Here is a 21,053-nt window from a genome sequence, read left to right as displayed (position 1 = left end):
CCTGTTTTTCGTATTTTGGTATCAGAATCAAATGAAAAAAACGAGTCAATAATGGGCCGTGTAGGGCCGTGTAGGTCCGTGTACGTTTTGATAGTTCGTTTTTCGTTTCAAAAGGAAAAACAAAAAAACGAAAAAAAAACGGAAATACGAGGTGTTTCCTATTTCCGTTTGAAACCAAACTCGAAAAAACGGGGAAAAACTGAAATACGGACCTGTTTTTCGTATTTTGGTATCAGAATCAAATGAAAAAAACGAGTCAATAATGGGCCGTGTAGGGCCGTGTAGGTCCGTGTACGTTTTGATAGTTCGTTTTTCGTTTCAAAAGGAAAAACGAAAAAACGAAAAAAAACGGAAATACGAGGTGTTTCCTATTTCCGTTTGAAACCAAACTCGAAAAAACGGGGAAAAACTGAAATACGGACCTGTTTTTCGTATTTTGGTATCAGAATCAAATGAAAAAAACGAGTCAATAATGGGCCGTGTAGGGCCGTGTAGGTCCGTGTACGTTTTGATAGTTCGTTTTTCGTTTCAAAAGGAAAAACAAAAAAACGAAAAAAAAAACGGAAATACGAGGTGTTTCCTATTTCCGTTTGAAACCAAACTCGAAAAAACGGGGAAAAACTGAAATACGGACCTGTTTTTCGTATTTTGGTATCAGAATCAAATGAAAAAAACGAGTCAATAATGGGCCGTGTAGGGCCGTGTAGGTCCGTGTACGTTTTGATAGTTCGTTTTTCGTTTCAAAAGGAAAAACGAAAAAACGAAAAAAAAACGGAAATACGAGGTGTTTCCTATTTCCGTTTGAAACCAAACTCGAAAAAACGGGGAAAAACTGAAATACGGACCTGTTTTTCGTATTTTGGTATCAGAATCAAATGAAAAAAACAAGTCAATAATGGGCCGTGTAGGGCCGTGTAGGTCCGTGTACGTTTTGATAGTTCGTTTTTCGTTTCAAAAGGAAAAACGAAAAAACGAAAAAAAACGGAAATACGAGGTGTTTCCTATTTCCGTTTGAAACCAAACTCGAAAAAACGGGGAAAAACTGAAATACGGACCTGTTTTTCGTATTTTGGTATCAGAATCAAATGAAAAAAACGAGTCAATAATGGGCCGTGTAGGGCCGTGTAGGTCCGTGTACGTTTTGATAGTTCGTTTTTCGTTTCAAAAGGAAAAACGAAAAAACGAAAAAAAACGGAAATACGAGGTGTTTCCTATTTCCGTTTGAAACCAAACTCGAAAAAACGGGGAAAAACTGAAATACGGACCTGTTTTTCGTATTTTGGTATCAGAATCAAATGAAAAAAACGAGTCAATAATGGGCCGTGTAGGGCCGTGTAGGTCCGTGTACGTTTTGATAGTTCGTTTTTCGTTTCAAAAGGAAAAACGAAAAAACGAAAAAAAACGGAAATACGAGGTGTTTCCTATTTCCGTTTGAAACCAAACTCGAAAAAACGGGGAAAAACTGAAATACGGACCTGTTTTTCGTATTTTGGTATCAGAATCAAATGAAAAAAACGAGTCAATAATGGGCCGTGTAGGGCCGTGTAGGTCCGTGTACGTTTTGATAGTTCGTTTTTCGTTTTAAAAGGAAAAACGAAAAAACGAAAAAAAAACGGAAATACGAGGTGTTTCCTATTTCCGTTTGAAACCAAACTCGAAAAAACGGGGAAAAACTGAAATACGGACCTGTTTTTCGTATTTTGGTATCAGAATCAAATGAAAAAAACGAGTCAATAATGGGCCGTGTAGGTCCGTGTACGTTTTGATAGTTCGTTTTTCGTTTCAAAAGGAAAAACGAAAAAACGAAAAAAAACGGAAATACGAGGTGTTTCCTATTTCCGTTTGAAACCAAACTCGAAAAAACGGGGAAAAACTGAAATACGGACCTGTTTTTCGTATTTTGGTATCAGAATCAAATGAAAAAAACGAGTCAATAATGGGCCGTGTAGGGCCGTGTAGGTCCGTGTACGTTTTGATAGTTCGTTTTTCGTTTCAAAAGGAAAAACGAAAAAACGAAAAAAAAACGGAAATACGAGGTGTTTCCTATTTCCGTTTGAAACCAAACTCGAAAAAACGGGGAAAAACTGAAATACGGACCTGTTTTTCGTATTTTGGTATCAGAATCAAATGAAAAAAACGAGTCAATAATGGGCCGTGTAGGGCCGTGTAGGTCCGTGTACGTTTTGATAGTTCGTTTTTCGTTTCAAAAGAAAAAACGAAAAAACGAAAAAAAACGGAAATACGAGGTGTTTCCTATTTCCGTTTGAAACCAAACTCGAAAAAACGGGGAAAAACTGAAATACGGACCTGTTTTTCGTATTTTGGTATCAGAATTAAATGAAAAAAACGAGTCAATAATGGGCCGTGTAGGGCCGTGTACGTTTTGATAGTTCGTTTTTCGTTTTTGATGTGAAGAATGGAGAACGGAACCACGTGACAAGTACATTTTTCAATGTAAAAGCCATGCACGATCTAACGTTAATGAATATGTATAATAACGTTATGAATAAATACATGCATACAGATCTATACCAGGGTAACGTTATGATACATACATTTTTTGTTTTGTGCATTTCATTTAGACATTATATTTATTGTCCGTGTGATTGAAAACTTTATTAACAGATTGCAGAATGGGTACAAACAATACAGTACAGCTCAATACACACAATTGTTAAGGGGATGCAGACCACAATAAGCCGTGACATGGTCGACAAATCATATTGATTTGCAGTAGGCAGGCTTTTTATTTGATCAACAGAAAAATAATCGTAACTATACATTATAATCTAGGTATTTTGGCGCATTATTTAGTAGCCTCCGGTATTTCATCAGTGCAATACATATGCCTAATTTCTATGCACAATTTGTACACGTCCATCGTTACTTCTGTGTATTCTAACATGCAGTAAAATATTACATGGACTTTGTTAACTGTGTAAATACACGTACACTACAGTAAAGTGTGGAAAAACATACAATCTAAAACTATACTTACAGAAACTGACCAGCAGGTGTTGCACTGTCAATTATTATTATATGCCACATAATTATGGCATCACTCACCCAAATGTGCTTTCTTTTTCCTCAGACATTTCATAATGTAGGCTATTTGGTCTAAAGACTGAGTTTCCACTGTGCTGTATGTCTTTGGAAGATACTCTCCCAATTCTAGGGAGATCTCATGTATTTATTCTCCCTAGTAATGAACAATTTATTCAACATTGCACATACTTTCAATAGCAAAAACACCATAACAATAACATGAATTTACATAAATTAACCAGATATGGCTGCAGAACATAATTGACTTTGAACTTTACGAGGTCCTCAATAGAAAGTAAAAAAATGCAAATATTACTATTGCACTTTACTGTTACATTTGCACTCTGGTTGGATGCCAAATGTCTTCGTTGTACTGTATAATGACAATACATTTTAATCTAATCTAATTAGACTGATACTTCATGCGCGGGGGCTCTTGCATCAGCCAGGGACCTGTTGTAGATATACGTTGCAGACTTCGCATTTTTCAACACCTTCTGAGAAGGAGTGTATTTGTCAGCTGAACCAGTGTGATTGATCTTGCAGGCCAGTAAAGCACAAACAGTACTGTTGTCCAATGCCAGTCTGTTTTCTGTGACAATCTTCTTCACCATACTGAATACCCTTTCAGAGCTGGCATTGCTGTGTGGAATGCATAACAGAGCCTTCATAAGTCTCGCCAGCTCACTGAACTTCAAGTCCTTGCCTAGAAGGCCCCAAAATCTGTCGATTCTGTCTTCTTGGGGGAGCTGCTCGGTCTGGTATACGGCGAGTTCCTGTGACAGCAGATTCTGATCGAAACTCAACTGAGGGAACAGGGCTCCTAGCCTTCTCACTGTAAAACAAAACCATACAATACATTATACAATACAGTCAAAGTATCTTGCTGTCTTCAACTGGAAATTATAATTCTATTCTAACTGGAAACTGTTGCTAATATCTACCCGTCTTTAAAAAAGGGTTATTACATGGCGTTTTCACATTCGCCAAAATGCTTGATTGTGATCAGTGGTGCAGTCGTAATATGGGAACTGGTAACACGCCACGCCACGTGCACGCGGGTACGTGCATGCGCACGCGCGCGGGGGTACGTGCATGCGCACAGAACAGATTTTTATTTTATTTTTTAAATAGAGAAGCTGAAAAAGGTAGCAGGATGTAGCCTTCAATATATAAAGAAATTATATTGTCAACAGATATGGTTGAAAAACAAACAATGTTTTAAATGCAATACCGGTAGTTACAATTTCTTTAATTGAATCAACTTAAACTAGAAAAGTAAATAAACTAAATTAACAATGTAAGTTACATTGTTAATTTAGTTTAATTGAATTAACTTAAACTAGAAGTAAATACAAACTAAATTAACAATGTAACTTACATTGTTAATTTAGTTTGTATTTACTTTTAGTTTAAGTTAATTCAATTAAAGAAATTGTTTTACACACAAACACAAAAGCAAACTTAAAATAATCAGACAACTTGTGTTTACTTGAAGTTTGTGTGTGCAATGTGCATGACTCCTAGTGCACAGCCAGGGAGGTTTGGTGATGAACCTTGTGGTGCGCTCACACCCACTCGCGCGCGCAGTTATACACGCACACACACACGCACACACAAGCGCATATACGCAAGTGCAATCTTTCTATCATACACGCTCTTCTTGCTCTCTATTTGTGTGAATGTGCGTGCGCGAGAGCAATTGGAAAGCTGGCGCGCAGCACGGCAGACGCTTGATTCAATCATAAGCAGGTAGACCCCCATCACGAATTCCGAGCCACATTAGTATTCACCTCCACTGCCGTCACACAGAATGAAGGGGGAGATGCATTCAGATAGCCAACACCCAGACACCTAGTCTACCTGCGCTTTTTGTTATGTAAAACGGTGGCCGCCGGCCGGGTACTAGTCACAACGAATGGATACAGCGCATTTTTGTGTGCGCGTACACGCGAGTACACATCCGTGCGCGATCGCGCATACTTCCCAGTGAGCAAAAGCCGTCTTTTCAACCAAGCGTTTTTCATAGCTCTCGTATAACCGGGCCAAATCGTGTTTTTTTGGAGACGTATTTTAAACTATGTACTAAGTATATTATTTCAATGCATTCACATCTGAAAATATTATCAATATGGACAGAGGCATCCTGCAAACGCACCTACAAATATATGAGCACGATATTTTCGAAGATTTTATGTGACGTCTATCCTCGCTCGCATTTAGCCCAGGATAATCTTGTCTAAGCTTAGACGTATTTTAAACTATGCACTAAGTATATTATTTCAATGTATTAACATCTCCAAATATGAAGAATATGCACCACAGACGTCCTGCAAATGCGCCTACAAATATCTGAGCACGATATTTCCGAAGATTTGTGGTCTGCTGTGTTCATCACTAGCCTAACCTGCTGTTTGCCATTTGATCAGCAGGTGGCGGCGTGGCGCTGATAGTGCTGGGAAACCTGACTGATTGATTGATTGATTGATTGATTGATTGAAAAGTTTATTAACAGATTGCAGAATGGGTACAGTACAGTACAGCTCAATACATACAATTGTTAAGAGGATGCAGACCTGAGAAAGACTTTCGTCTTGTTTCCATCAGGGTCCCCCATTTTCAATTCATCATATGACACACATGACATACAGATAGACAGTACTGCTACATCTATACATTTATGACATACCAGATTTTCAAATACAGTACTGTTTGTGATACTAAAAAAAAACAGAAGAAGAGTATATACATTTGACGTAGAAACTGTGCATTGGGGGAGGTTGGGTAGGTGGGGTGGGGCTGTGATCACAATCCTGCCTGATTAAATAACATGTCTGACCGTTCTTCTGACCGTTCTTCTGACTGTGTGTGTGTGTGTGTGTGTGTGTGTGTGTGTGTGTGTGTGTGTGTGTGTGTTAGGTTGTGACCAGATACAAAAAGTCCAAAAGCAGGACAACAGTAAGATTTTGGTGGGACAAAGTGGGACAGATAGATAATGTAATTTTTTTTATTATAATAACTTGTCTTCACCGAATAGATAAAGGTTAAATCTAAATAAATACAAATTAAATACAGAATTATATCTCTCCACATTCATCTTGGCACTGGCAGCCGGCTTGTTACCACCTAACATCTGTTTTAAATATTCAAACTTTATCACTTGACAGGAATGTCTTGTGTTCGATATATTTTTTTTGCTTCAAAAAGAGGGACATCCTCTCAATATGTGGGACGCGGTCTCAAATGGTGGGACAGTACAACCAAAAGGGGGACACCTGGTCACCCTAGTGTGTGTGTGTGTGTGTGTGTGTCTATCCATAGCTCTCATTTAGCCCAGGAGAATCTTGTCTAAGCTTAGACGTCTACCAAACTTTCACTTTTCACCCCATTTTAGACATTGTTTAAACGTCTAAGCTTAGACGTTCAAAACACGTCTAAGCTTAGACGTCTACCAAACTTTCACTTTTCACCCCACTTTAGACTGATTTTAGACGTCTATGTCATGACGTTGAAACAACGTCTAAGCTTAGATGTTCAAAACACGTCTAAGCTTAGACGTCTACCAAACTTTCACTTTTCACCCCACTTTAGACTGATCTTAGACGTCTATGTCATGACGTTGAAACAACGTCTAAGCTTAGACGTTCAAAACACGTCTAAGCTTAGACGTTCAAAACACGTCTAGAATAGACGTCTACCAAACTTTCACTTTTCACCCCGTTCTAGACTGATTTTAAACGTCTAAGCTTAGACGTTCAAAACACGTCTAAGCTTAGACGTTCAAAACACGTCTAGAATAGACGTCTACCAAACTTTCACTTTTCACCCCATTCTAGACCGAATTTAGCCTAGCCTTGATTGACATTTTTTATTAACAGATTGCATAATGGGGACAGTACAGTACAGCTCAATACACACAATTGTTAACCCTTTCACTGCCACACTTAACCCTTTCACTGCGACAATACACAGTATGTTAACCCTTTCACTGCATATATGTAGTATCCTCAAGAATATGTGCATAATATGTGGAACGCCCTACCCACAGCTGTAAAGGAATGTGACTCACTACCCACTTTTAAAACCACTCTCAAGGAGCACCTACGGAAGACTGCAATTCGAAACTGGCCCCTGTGAATATCCTAACCCAACCCCCTCCAATGTACAGTAAATGTCCTAACCCAGTAATACACAAGACCCTCTTCTTGGACCTAGTAAGGTTTCGTCGATAATCCAATGTACAGTTACCCCCCCCCCCGCGCCTACCCACCCCCCGCCCCACCCAACCACCTCCAATGTACAGTCCGCCTCCCCCACCCCACCTACCCAACCCCCCCCACCCCACCTCCTATACAATGTACAGTCTCTTCGTCAAATGTATATACTCTCTTCTTTTTTTTCTTTTTTTTTAACTCTTTTTGTATCACAAACGGTACTGTATTTGTAAATCTGGTATGTCATAAATCCAATCTCCCCCAATCCCATTCAGTTAGCTGCAGCTCAAATGTATCCCCTTGCCCCACTTTGCCTTTTATGTGTCTGTCTGTGTTTTGTGTATTTGTATGTTTGTTTTTGTTTTGCTGCCATTTTGGCCAGGTCTTGCTCGAAAATCTTTGATCTCAAGTGACTACCTGGTAAAATAAAGGTAAAATAAAAAAATGTATGTCATATTATGTTATGATGAATTGAAAATGGGGGACCCTGATGTAAACAAGATGAAAGTATTTCAGTGGTCTGCATCCCCTTAACAATTGTGTGTATTGAGTTGTACTGTGTACCCATTCTGCAATCTGTTAATAAACTTTTCAATCAATCAATCAATGAGTGGTGCTGAGAGGGGGTTGGCAACGCGGAAGTCTCGCGTAATCGCACGAGAGTTGCCCGTTTTAACACGGGTTGGAAACCCCGTTTCACCCTGTTCCCTTCGCGGAAGTTCACGCTGTCTACAAGCAAGGTAAATATCTGTCTCAGTGTCTCCGTTATTTTAATCAAATGTGGCCAAGTCCATTACTATTCCCTCTCGAAACGTAACCGGGTTGACTACTATATATCTAATGGCATGTGTAGTTGGTTCATACGAGTGTACGTGCTTGTATTTCTCTAAAACATTGTTAGATCTTACATGTTGCACGCGCACTACGTGATTTCAGTGATGGCTGCCCCCATGCTACCGCGTTGAGGCCTGCTAGCTAGCTGCTCTTATGTAGAATAGTGTACAATTAGGAATACTGTCACTATTTTATTAAAATCTGCGCATTGTTGTGGCCATCATAGGCTGTATTATTTAGCCTCAGATTGTTTATGTTCATGGTATTAACCGCGCTAGTCTCAAAGCTAGGCTATCATGTTAGCATATGCTAACGTAAGCCCCAGTCTGACACTAGCTGTGTAACATTACTGTCGCATATCTCGCCGGTAGGAATAACTATAGATGTATATGGGAATAACGACCAAGTGGCACAACGTTAGTCCCTGGCTTTATAGACAGTCTCCCCTCCTAATGTACAGTCCCCTCCCCATCATATGTATATACTCTGTCAGGATCTAGGGGTAACAGTACTGTATATTTGAATACCGTTTATGTCACAAATGTATCAGTACTAAATACCTATATGTCCCTATGCCATAAATGTCATGTATGTTGTGTATGTCATAAATGTCTATATGAATTGAAAATGGGGGACCCTGATGGAAACAAGACAAACGTCTTTTTCAGGTCTGCATCCCCTTAACAATTGTGTGTATTGAGCCGTACTGTATTGTACCCATTCTGCAATATGTTAAATAAAGTTTTCATTCATGAATGGGGAATATGTGTCTCTCACACCATGTCATTGATTGATTGAAAACGTTATTAACAGATTGCAGAATGGGTACAATACAGTACAGCTCAATACACACAATTGTTAAGGGGATGCAGACCAGAGAAAGACTTGCGTCTTGTTTACATCAGGGTCCCCCATTTTCAATGTCAGATATGGCAACTGCAGCTTAAATTATGCTGTGACCTGCTGCCAATATCCTGTGTAACTAAATCGAATATACTTGTATTGAGAAGACACTTGTACATTAGTCTAGAGGTCAAATACTTATGTTAATCCCTATTTAAAATGTAACGTTCTGTTGCATGTGTCCAGATGCCGGGCGTCAGTGAAAGATGTGAACCTACAGGAGTTTGTTCGTGCCCTGGCGGCCTTCCTGAAAAAGTGAGTTGACTTAATTAATTTCCTCCAATGGTGTGACGGTCACACTATTAAAATAATATAAAAAAAGTATATTCCACAGGGCCTCCTGTTATGATACATTTCTTCTGTCACCAGGTCAGGAAAGCTGAAGGTGCCAGACTGGGTGGACCATGGTCAAGCTGGCTAAACACAAGGAGCTGGCCCCTAATGATGAGAACTGGTTCTACACCAGAGCTGGTAAATTGTGACATCATCCCACCATCTCTTGTTTCCACTGCTGTTGGTACTAGTTGCGTTGATTAACGCAACTAGTGTTAGCTGTAACATTTGATGGCTGACGTAGCAGCTCTAATGTTTGCAGGGCTGTACACTGCAACGAGATGATCGCAAATTGCCTATTAATTTGGCCGTTGCGAGTGAAAAATAATATCTGGGAGCAACGTTGTGAGTAGTGATTTCAACCTTCATTCGCATTTCACTCCTAAATTAATCAATACAAATTGGATAAAAAAAAATTGTAAAACTTTAGCCTACAACCAAGGCTGTACAGTGCGACACAATGTTGTGGTGCTATGAAAATTGTCGTTGAGCTGAGCTCATCAAAATCAATGGAGGACTTTCAGGAAAGTAAAAAACGCATAGCGCTTGCCGATTGGTGCTAAGAACAGCAGGGCGGGTGCAAGCGATGTGACGTAATTGGCAGACTCGACTGTCAATCAAAATTATTCTGTTGCCGGCTGAATGATTGAATGAATGAAAGCGTTATTAACGATTGCAGAATGGGTACAATACAGTACAGCTCAATACAACAACAGTGGACTGGAGGATGAAGACTAGAAAAATACTTTCGGCTTTTTTACATAAGGGTCTTCTATTTTCAATTCATCAAAACATTTAGAGACGTACAAATATACAATAGTTTCCTAAAAATGCTATTTATTGATTGATTTAAAAACTTTATTAACATATTGCAGAATTGGTACAGTACAGCTCAATACATACAATTGTTAAGGGCATGCAGACCAGAGAAAGACTTTCGTCTTGTTTACATCAGGGTCCCCCATAAACGCACCCGTGTATTGAAGCTTCTGTAGCATGTCACAGAAATATTCTGTACTTGTTTCAGATGTACCCCAGACAAGGCCCACTCCCAGGAGAGACAAATTTCCTCTGCCTGAAAAGACTAAGATTATAAATAGAATTTACCATATTATAAGTTATTGCTGGTGTAAACATTCTTACAGTTGGGTAAAAATGCCTAGACACTGGTGACCGTTGTTTCAACAACTAACAGTGATAAAATCTTAGCATGTAATTTGAGTTTATTCCTCTGTGAAGTATGGGAGAATACATTAAAACTCCTCAGTCACAAACGGGTTGAGTTGTTTTGCACAATATTTGCGGTTATTTGAAGTACGGAATGTTTTCACTACATTTAACTAATAATTGTCATTTATATCAGGGTTCCAGAGAAAAGTGATGGAGACCCTCCTGGAAATCAAGGATGATATCAAAAAACTCCACAAAGAAATTCATCCGGATGGGAGGGTCGACATACACCCCTGCCAGACAGAGGAGGCGTTGAACCTGCTTGAGGAGGACCTTGAAAGGGTGGACATCAGGACAAAAATGGTGACTTTTAAATCTTTTCCTAGGTTAGAGATTACTGACTCATATGTTCAAAGGATTTAAATTGTATTGTACATGATGTTACATTAATATACATGTCATTTGGTTTTTTCTTATTCAGATATCCACATTGACGGGGATCGGGGGAAAGAGTGTCCGCGACTGCACTAACAAGATGATGGACAGGTATTTATATGCATGTACAAAGATGCAGGTTGAGGCAGGCAGGCATGCGTTCTCACTTTCTGTGTTTATGTTTGGAAAGACCAGATGAAGTCAGACGCGTATATTATATTGATAGTAAATGTACTGAGGATGGACAGATGATGTTGACATTTAAACAAAAAATACAATGCATAATAAATGTGTTCATGATCATCATCATGCAACAAAAAACAATGGGAGGAAGGGGTTTTATGAAACTGGTGATACACTTGTAGTCCTAGTACAGCTTTTCCCTTCAATTTGTATTTGTTTTGACTAGTCACTTGTTGAATTGCTTGAATTATTAATGTCATGACTTTCTCTTAGAGACTCATGACAAATGCAGTCATGTCCCGTTTTAATTTAAAAGGGGGTGGTCTACGAGACAAGAGGGCCTTTAAGGAGACTGCCCTCTACCGTGTATGTTGGAACGGATAACGGAATTTAAAAAATGTCTAGAGGCAGAGAGCAGAGGAGAGATAGGAGAGGTATTGTATTTCATGACTGTTGGGAACTAGGCTTAATGTAGCACCTACCGGTACTTCCACGGATTAAGCTAAGCTAGGCTAACGGTCCAGGTGTTCCCTAAGCCTAATGCAATGCATGCATGTCTAACTCCAGGGAAGATGTTTAATAAGCTAATTTCCCAAAATGTTGGGAGTGTTCCTTTAAGTTGCCTTAATGTTCAAAGGCTTAACCTGTTACAGTATATTTATGTAAATATATATATAAATGTGCGAATTGGCTATAATAAGGTAATTTATACGCCTCCTATTCTATAATAATATTTCTAATGGCATTGGTCCGGATGGGAGAATTCAGTACTGTATCTACAGAACCTTCGGTTTAATCATCTTCCCTTTATTAATTTCCTTAGATTTTTTTGTACACATGATTAGAGCTGCCGCGGTATCGGTATTACCGCGGTATCGCTGTTACATCATGCCCACCGCAGCGTTGGGCTGAATACCGGCATCACCGCTGTTTTTTATTATATTATCATTATTATTACGCTCTCGTTGGGCTTGCGGCTCTGCAGATATACCCTACTTCTCTGTCGAGATTCCAAGCGACCCTATTGGGTACCAGAAAAGTCACATGAAACACTGCAGACCACTGATTGGTCAGAAGAGATACGCGTCACATGCTTGGAGCATCTTGCAGTGCGTTTACTTCCTGAATCTCAGCCATCACAACACGGCTAATAGTACGTTAGCTCCCACCGGAGACCGGAGTGGATTACCGACGCCGTCGCTCCTCAGGGAACGAGGCATAATGATTATACTGCAACGAAATGTTATAATAAAAGCCCTTCGTTCTATACACTTGTCTGATTGAAAACTTTATTAACAGACCGCAGAATGGGTACAACTCGGCACGCTCTGAGCAAAGAAAGGAACTTAGATATTAATTGAGTAACGCTTGCCTTGCTATGTGGTCCGGTAAATACGAACGTGTAACTATACTAACGTTAATGCCACAAATCGAATACCTTTGTAATCATAAGTAGTAACGTTATAATAATAATAAGAAGAAAGGGTCGGGGGGGTAACCGGCGGGCGCGACACCGAGGGGAGACTTCGAATCCGTGTTTCACTTTTAATAACGAATGCGTGCATGCCGAATCCCAAACAATATCCATGCTGCAAAGTCATCCTCTAAAGATAGACATTTAGACTAGAGGCAGGCTATATGCTATATAAAGAGTAGACTACAAAAAAAATGCATTCAAACTTTTTTTGTGTGTGTGCGGTAATACCGCGGCGGTAGGAAATATTTTGCAAATGTGTGCAGTAAGGAAAACAGCAATACCGCGGCAGCTCTACACATGATCTCAAGAAGGTACTGAACGAGATCAGTGGCAGTTTTTAATGTTTGGTCATTATTAGCATGGTGTTATTCACTGTCAAAGATGCAAAGAAAAATCTTAATTCATATTCTCCTTTCTTCACAATTTAAGCAAGCCTAGTAATAGACACAATATTTCTGACACTGTGATTACGTTCCCTGAGGTCCATAGATGTCCCTAGATACCAAGAATATGCAAATGTCCTTGTAGAAGTGGAGCAATATTTTATTTACCTAGTTGCCTTAATGTTCAAAGGCTTAACCTGTTACAGTATATTTATGTAGCTAATATATGTAAATATATATATATATAAATGTGCGAATTGGCTATAATAAGGTAATTCATACGCCTCCTATTCTATAATATTTCTAATGGCATTGGTCCGGATGGGAGAATTCAGTACTGTATCTACAGAACCTTCGGTTTAATTATATTCCCTTTATTAATTTCCTTAGACTTTTTTGTACACATGATCTCAAGAAGGTACTGAACGAGATCAGTGGCAGTTTTTAATGTTTGGTCATTATTAGCATGGTGTTATTCACTGTCAAAGATGCAAAGAAAAATCTTAATTCATATTCTCATTTCTTCACAATTTAAGCAAGCCTAGTAATAGACACAATATTTCCGGGGGGCATCCCTACTGCTGTAACCTACTAATGCTTACCACTTGTATCTATTGCTATGTCCGCCCATCACAATCACGTGAGTTGTATTAACGCCTGTCCCGTCTCCCTGTCAGTGGCTGTCCAGGAGTGTTGGACGTCCCGTGCTGAAGACCGGGAGGATGCGACCCCCTCTGCGCCTCTCCGGCTGTCTCGAAGTGCCGAAGACTGGGAGGATGCAACCCTCTCTGCGCCGCCCCTTAGCTCAAATAGATCCGCTATCAGCTCTATCTTTAATCTTCAAAATGTTCAGTTGCTATGTATGTGTGTTGGGCCAGCCTTTAGTATTTTAAAATAAAAAGAAATTATAAAAACGGCTAACTTTTGACTATTCCATGTTATTGATGTGTTAATGTTTAAACAATGCATTTTCAACGCTCATGCTTTAATGTAAAGTTTGGTAGACGTCTATGTCATGACGTTGAAATAACGTCTAGGCTTAGACGTTCAAAACACGTCTAAGCTTAGACGTTAAAAACACGTCTGGAATAGACGTCTACCAAACTTTCACTTTTCACCCCATTCTAGACTGATTTTAGACGTCTGTCATGACGTTGAAACAACGTCTAAACATAGACGTTCAAAAAACGTCTAAGCTTAGACGTTAAAAACACGTCTGGAATAGACGTCTACCAAACTTTCACTTTTCACCCCATTCTAGACTGATTTTAGACGTCTATGTCATGACGTTGAAACAACGTCTAAACATAGACGTTCAAAACACGTCTAAGCTTAGACGTTAAAAACGCGTCTGGAATAGACGTCTACCAAACTTTCACTTTTCACCCCATTCTAGACTGATTTTAGACGTCTATGTCATGACGTTGAAACAACGTCTAAACATAGACGTTCAAAAAACGTCTAAGCTTAGACGTTAAAAACACGTCTGGAATAGACGTCTACCAAACTTTCACTTTTCACCCCATTCTAGACTGATTTTAGACTTCTATGTCATGACGTTGAAACAACGTCTAAACATAGACTTTCAAAATACGTCTAAGCTTAGACGTTAAAAACACGTCTGGAATAGACGTCTGCCAAACTTTCACTTTTCACCCCATTCTAGACTGATTTTAGACGTCTATGTCATGACAACATAGACGTTCAAAACACGTCTAAGCTTAGACGTTGAAAACACGTCTGGAATAGACGTCTACCAAACTTTCACTTTTCACCCCATTCTAGACCGACTTTAGCCTAGACGTCTATGGGCCATTTAGACGTCTTTTAAACGTCTATTCAACGTAAAATTGCTCAGAGGGTTAGTTCTGCCTCAGTGATCTAATAACACGGCGTGTAACCGCGCATGTGCACGACTGCACCCCTGATTGTGATTGGTCAATAGCGCTCGGTTGCCCATAGCAGCGGTCAATTATTTCTCGATAACTGACCGCTGGCATGGGCAACGCGCAATAATGACCGCTGATACGGGTAACAGAGCGCTATTGACCAATCACAATCAAGCATTTTGATCGCCACTAGATGGCACCATCTACCAGGCTATGCACAGCTCAGTGCATGTTGTGCTGTTGTGAGGAGCCACAGAAGTGATCTTAAACTGTTTCTATACCTGTCATTGGAGTTATGTCAAGCCGCGATGCAGGGTCTAGCACTGTCAGGTCCTTCAGGAGTTGGGAGTCAATTGGAAAGCAGGCGATCATCTTTCGTATAAGTGCTTCATAGAAGGCTCTTCTTACAGTTCTAAAACAGTAAAACAAATCATATTCATTAGTGTCATTTCAGGGCACACAACAGACTTCTCAAGTTGAGATCATAACTACAATAATAATAATATACTCACTGAAAGATTTTCTTCCTGGCTGAGACAGGGATGTCTGCCTGTTCGATGAATGCACGTGTCTGTTCTCCAATGAAGAGCGCTTCATCTGCCAGCTGATGTCCCTCTCCATATTGCACCTCCTTGAGAGGCACACCCATGATGGACCTGGGTGGTATGAGGAAGGCCAAAAACTGCCTGATCAGCCGACACATACCACGTCCTCATTGCTGTTGAAGTATGCCTATATGGAGAAAATAATCAATGGAAACATACCATAATACATGGAGATATCGGCGGAGTGGAGTTTAGTATTACAATCTTACCTTCAAAGCCTCCCACTGGTTGAGTACTCTCAGTATGCATGTGTGCAGACTGAGCCATCTGATAGTGCAGTAGTTATCTGACTCTGTAAACTCCTTGAAGAGCTCACCCCTCTTTGCACTGAAAACAAGAACATATTTTGTAGGTAAAAAACAAAGAAGTTCCAGGCACTCTTCATATATATACACTCTTCATCTAAACACTGGATTCACACTACAAGAACGCTGCAGCCCTCCTTGTTCTAGTTTATATTTTGTAGGTCTGCTCATGGTGTAGGCTACTAATAATAATATATGGGATTAGTTATGAGTGTGTGGGGGGGGGGGGGCATAAGGGAGAGATGGGGGTACAGGCAAGAGGAGAGAAATTGTAGTTTTTACCTTTGGTCAAAGTGGTTGTGTATCCCGGCCAAAATGCTCACCACTTGGCTGCTTTGATTCCACAACCAGTGGCAAGCTGGGCAAGGTGGCAAATGCAGCCCAGGTCCTGGACATTAGGCTGGCTTCCCCTTACTCTGCTAATAACAGAATTGTACCGGCCTTTCATGACACTGGCGTTGTCGGAGTTGAAGGCAACAAGGTTCTCCCATGGAATTCCTCTTTTGCTATTGGAAAAAAATAAAGATATGCCCATAAAACAACCTGACAAAAGCTGCTATGCTCTAATATTAGCTGTTACAATTAAATGCAAACTAGGTAGACAGTGAAATTATCTTACCTCAATACTTGGGATATCTTCGCATATAAGTTCTCAGCATTACCCACATTGCATATGGGCATGTCTAGGAACTTCGTCATCACCTCCAGATTGGACTCATCGTAGATTCTTGCAAGAATGACAAATTATTTGTCGTTGTTTCTGTTGTTCGATTCGTCGCACAACAATGAAAAAGGCTGAGCTATGCTTGTAACGTCGTCATCACACTCCACAGCTATGGCACCTGTTGAGCAAGAGTCCATTGATTAGATTTGATTGTCCTTTATATTAGCAAACAGTATTATTTATAGATCCTTTTCACAGCAGCCATTTAACAGAACGCAGGGTAAACCTAGGCTAGTATATTGTCTATTCATTAGTAACGTTAGCTGCTAGCTAGTCTGTGGCTAGCAATGAAAGCCACAAAATGGGGGAGGGGAGCCTGATGTAAACAAGACGAAAGTCTTTCTCAGGTCTGCATCCTCTTAACAATTCTATGTATTGAGCTGTACTGTACTGTACCCATTCTGCAATCTGTTAATAAACTTATCAATCAATCAATCAAACAGCAAACACGTTGGCAGCTAACGTTAGCTAGATGCTAACGTTGACTAACTGGGCTGGATATACGATAGCTAACGTTAGTTCGCAGTCAAAGTCAAACGTTAGCAAACTAATAGTTTGGTCTATGTTTCTAATACATGCCGTCAAATATTATGTCTTTATGAATTTACCTTACCTTTGAGCAAACATAAGTGTCCTTGGTAATGGTCTTCACATTATCCCCCCCCCCCCCCTCAATGTACAGTGTTACTTGTTTATACAGTGTGCCCCCCGGCCCCCCCCCCCCCCCCAACCACCTCCAATGTAAATTACCCAGTATGGTTGTCAATATCTTAATGTACCCAACCCCCCCCACCCAACCTCCTCCAATGTACAGTTTCTACGTCAAATGTATATACTCCCTTTTCTTGACTCCTTCTGTATCACAAACAGTACTGTATTTGCAAATCTGGTATGTCATAAATGTATAGATGTAGCAGTACTGACTATCTGTATGTCATGTATGTCATATATGTCTATATGAATTGAAAATGGGGGACCCTGATGGAAACAAGACAAACGTCTTTCTCAGGTCTGCATCCCCTTAACAATTGTATGTATTGAGCCGTACTGTATTGTACCCATTCTGCAATCTGTTAAATAAAGTTTTCATTCATTCATTCATTCACATTCAGTTGTTTATGTGGGCGACGACACAATACAATCCACCGCTTGCACGTCTCTAGTTTTCGTATGGGCTTCGGGAAAGGAATGAAATATACTCCGAATTACAGGTACCCCACGCACAGCGTTTCACCATCAGATATTATTTAAATAATAACATAAAACTGAACTCTTGACAGTGGTTTCGATCACAGCCGTCTGCGTCTGGTTTGATACAACCTTCTTCTCTTCTTCTTCAATAAATTAATGGCAGATCGCGACCACAAAAGGCGCATACCGCCACCTACTGTACAATCCATTAAACCCCATAACACACAAAACAGATTCCCTATATGGGAAGAGCAAGGCATACACTCATTAGGGGATATTTTTAACAAACAGGGTTTGTGTAGTTATGGAGAAATATGCAAAAAATTTAATCTCACCAAGTCCACATGGCTTTTTTACATTACGGCTATGTTTGAAGTCTCACAGTGTTCCATTAGACATACCAATTGAACACCACAGATACCACAAATTCTTCTATGAAAGAGAGACATCGAGTGGTTTTGTTTCAGATTTTTATCATCAATTACTAACGTCCTCGTATGAAACCCTCCAACTAGACTCTGTCTGGAGGAGGGATATACCAGACCTGGAAAGTGACTTTGATTGGCAAGCAGCCTGGGCAAATATTCGATTCACATCAAGGAACCCGGACCATCAACAAATCAATCTTAACTATATTCACAGGACATACTTGACTCCTATAAGACTGAAAAAAATGGGTCTTATACAAGACTCTAAATGCTCCTTATGTACAAATGGGGACGAGGGGACATTTATGCACATGTACTGGGAGGGACTGCCCACCAGTTAAGATATTCTGGAAAGAGGTGACCCAGCAACTATCAAACCTCTTAACTTGGAATATACCTGTACACCCCTCTGTACTACTGCTGAATGATGTTTTTGAGTGGGCAGTACATCCACAGCTAAAGAGATTGGTTTTATCGGGTATCACAGTGGCTAAAAAGCTGATAGCATCACGATGGTTCCAACCGGAAAAAAATTGCCGAAAGGTCTGGATTATTACATATCTCGATGTGATCTATCAAGAAATATCTACAGCAAGAATTTTGGGTCTCAATGAATCCAAAATGACATTGTGGTTAGAAGTGGTGGAGAAAATAAAAGCTAGCATATAATGGTAATGTCTGGTTAGGAGCGATGGAAAATGGATGGATTATCCAATGGGGGGTCTGGAAGGGGGGGGGGGTACGAGCTGGAGCATATGTGTGTAGGTTTTTAGATAACAGGTATTAAGGGTATATCCTATATAAGACAATTAACTAAAATGTGATTTCATTGGATGTGCACTGACAAATAATGCTTGTATATCTTATCGTGTGTTGTCATGTTTTGTTTATGTTTGTTTAAAAAATAATAAAAAAATAAAATACAAAAAAAACAAGGAGGGAATATTACAATGTGTACAGTAATGTGTAACTAGATTTCAAATGGCTGTGCAAATAGTGTATAATGCTGTCTTGAGAATTTTCAGGTAGTGTCACCAAGATCTGACTTTTTTGCATTGGAAAACACTTACAGAGTGATCTGTCATAATGAAAACATTTGAAGAGAATGAAGAGAATACATGTAAATTTGAACAATTTATTGAATATTGGCAAATGGCAAAAACGCTCAATGGCAAAAACACTAAAGAGGGTGAATATCCTCCACATACAAATTTATTTGGAATAACAAACCACCACGTATAAAAAGATCCACCGCACAGAGAAACAAAGCAGACGGAGGTATGGCATTTTCAGATTTCTACCACTACTTTAAGGCGTACACTTTAAGACCACTAACAACATGGTTTGATCCCCAAGCATTAGTATCATGGAGAAATTTAGAAGAAAATATAGTAGCTCCACATAAGCTGAAGGGCATAGTATACACCAAATTACCAATTAAGCAATGCGAACGGAAATTTGGCCCCATAATCACTCATGCGATCCGGACATGGCGCGAAACACACAAAAAATATCCTAACCCACATGAATGGCACAATCATACTCCCTTATTCAATAACAATGCACTCTTGATTGAAAAACGACCCATAAGATTCCCTATATGGGAAGAGCAAGGCATACACTCATTAGGGGATATTTTTAACAAACAGGGTTTGTGTAGTTATGGAGAAATATGCAAAAAATTTAATCTCACCAAGTCCACATGGCTTTTTTACATACAGTTACGGCTATGTTTGAAGTCTCACGGTGTTCCATTAGACATACCAATTGAACACCACAGATACCACAAATTATTCTATGAAAGAGAGACATCGAGTGGTTTTGTTTCAGATTTTCATCATCAATTACTAACGTCCTCGTATGAAACCCTCCAACTAGACTCTGTCTGGAGGAGGGATATACCAGACCTGGAAAGCGACTTTGATTGGCAAGCAGCCTGGGCAAATATTCGATTCACATCAAGGAACCCGGACCATCAACAAATCAATCTTAACTATATTCACAGGACATACTTGACTCCTATAAGACTGAAAAAAATGGGTCTTATACAAGACTCTAAATGCTCCTTATGTACAAATGGGGACAAGGGGACATTTATGCACATGTACAGGGAAGGACTGCCCACCAGTTAAGATATTCTGGAAAGAGGTGACCCAGCAACTATCAAACCTCTTAACTTGGAATATACCTGTACACCCCTCTGTACTAAAAAATAAATAAGAGGGTGAATATAAAAAAATTAGAAAAACCTAAAACAGCGACTCCTACAGTTTGGTCGGGGTGCCTGCTCAGCGAGGATAGGATCTAAGGGGGGTAGTGTGATCCTTCCACACGTTACACCCTCTCAGTGAGAGTCCGCGCTGCCAGGTGAAAAGAAGCGGTTCATTGGCTACACGTTTGTCGGAGGAATCACGTGATAGCCTCCACTCTCCCAGACAGACTGTGGGGGGTAGGTGCGCAGCGACCAGGAAGGGGATTGGGAATTGGCATAACGACTAACATTGGGATGGGAAAAAAACTGAGGAAAAAGGAGGGGGGAAAAATATCAATAAAAAATAAAAACAAAAATGCAGGGATGGAACCTTCCTGGCTGATTTAATGCCGTATTGTGTCCTTGAACACATTGACGACGTCCTCCATCCCCGTCAGCTCAAACATTCTGTCAGGGAAGGTTCCATCCCTACATTTAGGGCAATACGGCGTGTTCGCCGTCCATTGGGCCATACAGACCCGGCACCCGACGAGGCTTCGGCAGCATGGTGCCACCACGGGGTTCACCATCACATCTGCAAGATAAAAAAAATGTATTAGAACAATTTTAGATCATATAATTATTATATTAGTAGGCTATGTAATGATAATGGTAATAATAACAATTCTATGACTAAAGTCAGTAGGTATTTCCATTTGAATATGAGGATAACCCCTTAAACT

The 21,053-nt window shown here is 39.9% G+C and overlaps 1 protein-coding gene and 2 long non-coding RNA genes across 4 annotated transcripts; 1 reads left to right on the top strand and 2 right to left on the bottom strand.

Moving 5' to 3' along the window:
- Nucleotides 1–3,615: 3,615 nt before the first annotated feature.
- LOC311224847 lies at nt 3,616–15,774 on the bottom strand. Its single transcript, XR_014619474.1, has 4 exons — nt 15,681–15,774; nt 15,379–15,598; nt 15,148–15,278; nt 3,616–3,880 (listed from the first exon to the last, which is right to left on the bottom strand). It is a non-coding gene; the product is annotated as an uncharacterized lncRNA (long non-coding RNA).
- Nucleotides 7,895–13,889, top strand: LOC311224834 (uncharacterized protein). Of its 2 annotated transcripts, none has more exons than XM_084309959.1 (6): nt 7,895–7,999; nt 9,183–9,251; nt 9,366–9,467; nt 10,693–10,862; nt 10,981–11,045; nt 13,655–13,889. In XM_084309959.1, exons 3-6 carry the CDS (start codon nt 9,401–9,403, stop codon nt 13,686–13,688), a joined length of 336 nt encoding a protein of 111 aa, XP_084166085.1. In that variant the 5' UTR covers nt 7,895–7,999; nt 9,183–9,251; nt 9,366–9,400; the 3' UTR covers nt 13,689–13,889. The 2 variants fall into 2 exon arrangements, with proteins under 2 accessions (XP_084166085.1, XP_084166086.1); XM_084309960.1 differs by lacking the exon at nt 7,895–7,999 and adding an exon at nt 8,034–8,127.
- On the bottom strand, nt 15,769–16,604 carry LOC311224848. The gene is made up of 3 exons (XR_014619475.1): nt 16,396–16,604; nt 16,059–16,282; nt 15,769–15,798 (listed from the first exon to the last, which is right to left on the bottom strand). It is a non-coding gene; the product is annotated as an uncharacterized lncRNA (long non-coding RNA).
- Nucleotides 16,605–21,053: the final 4,449 nt, after the last annotated feature.

The sequence above is a fragment of the Notolepis coatsorum genome (assembly GCF_963971535.1).
Source record: "Notolepis coatsorum genome assembly, chromosome: 3".
In the NCBI taxonomy this organism is placed as follows: domain Eukaryota; kingdom Metazoa; phylum Chordata; class Actinopteri; order Aulopiformes; family Paralepididae; genus Notolepis; species Notolepis coatsorum.
This window is presented reverse-complemented; position numbering and strand designations above follow the sequence as displayed.

Excerpts from the sequence above, each read along its gene's own strand:
- LOC311224834 (XM_084309959.1), top strand. The coding sequence starts at position 9,401 with ATGGTCAAGCTGGCTAAACACAAGGAGCTGGCCCCTAATGATGAGAAC. Across the intron at positions 9,468-10,692 it reads CTGGTTCTACACCAGAGCTG|GGTTCCAGAGAAAAGTGATG; the intron begins GTAAATTGTGAC and ends CATTTATATCAG. Across the intron at positions 10,863-10,980 it reads TGGACATCAGGACAAAAATG|ATATCCACATTGACGGGGAT; the intron begins GTGACTTTTAAA and ends TTTCTTATTCAG.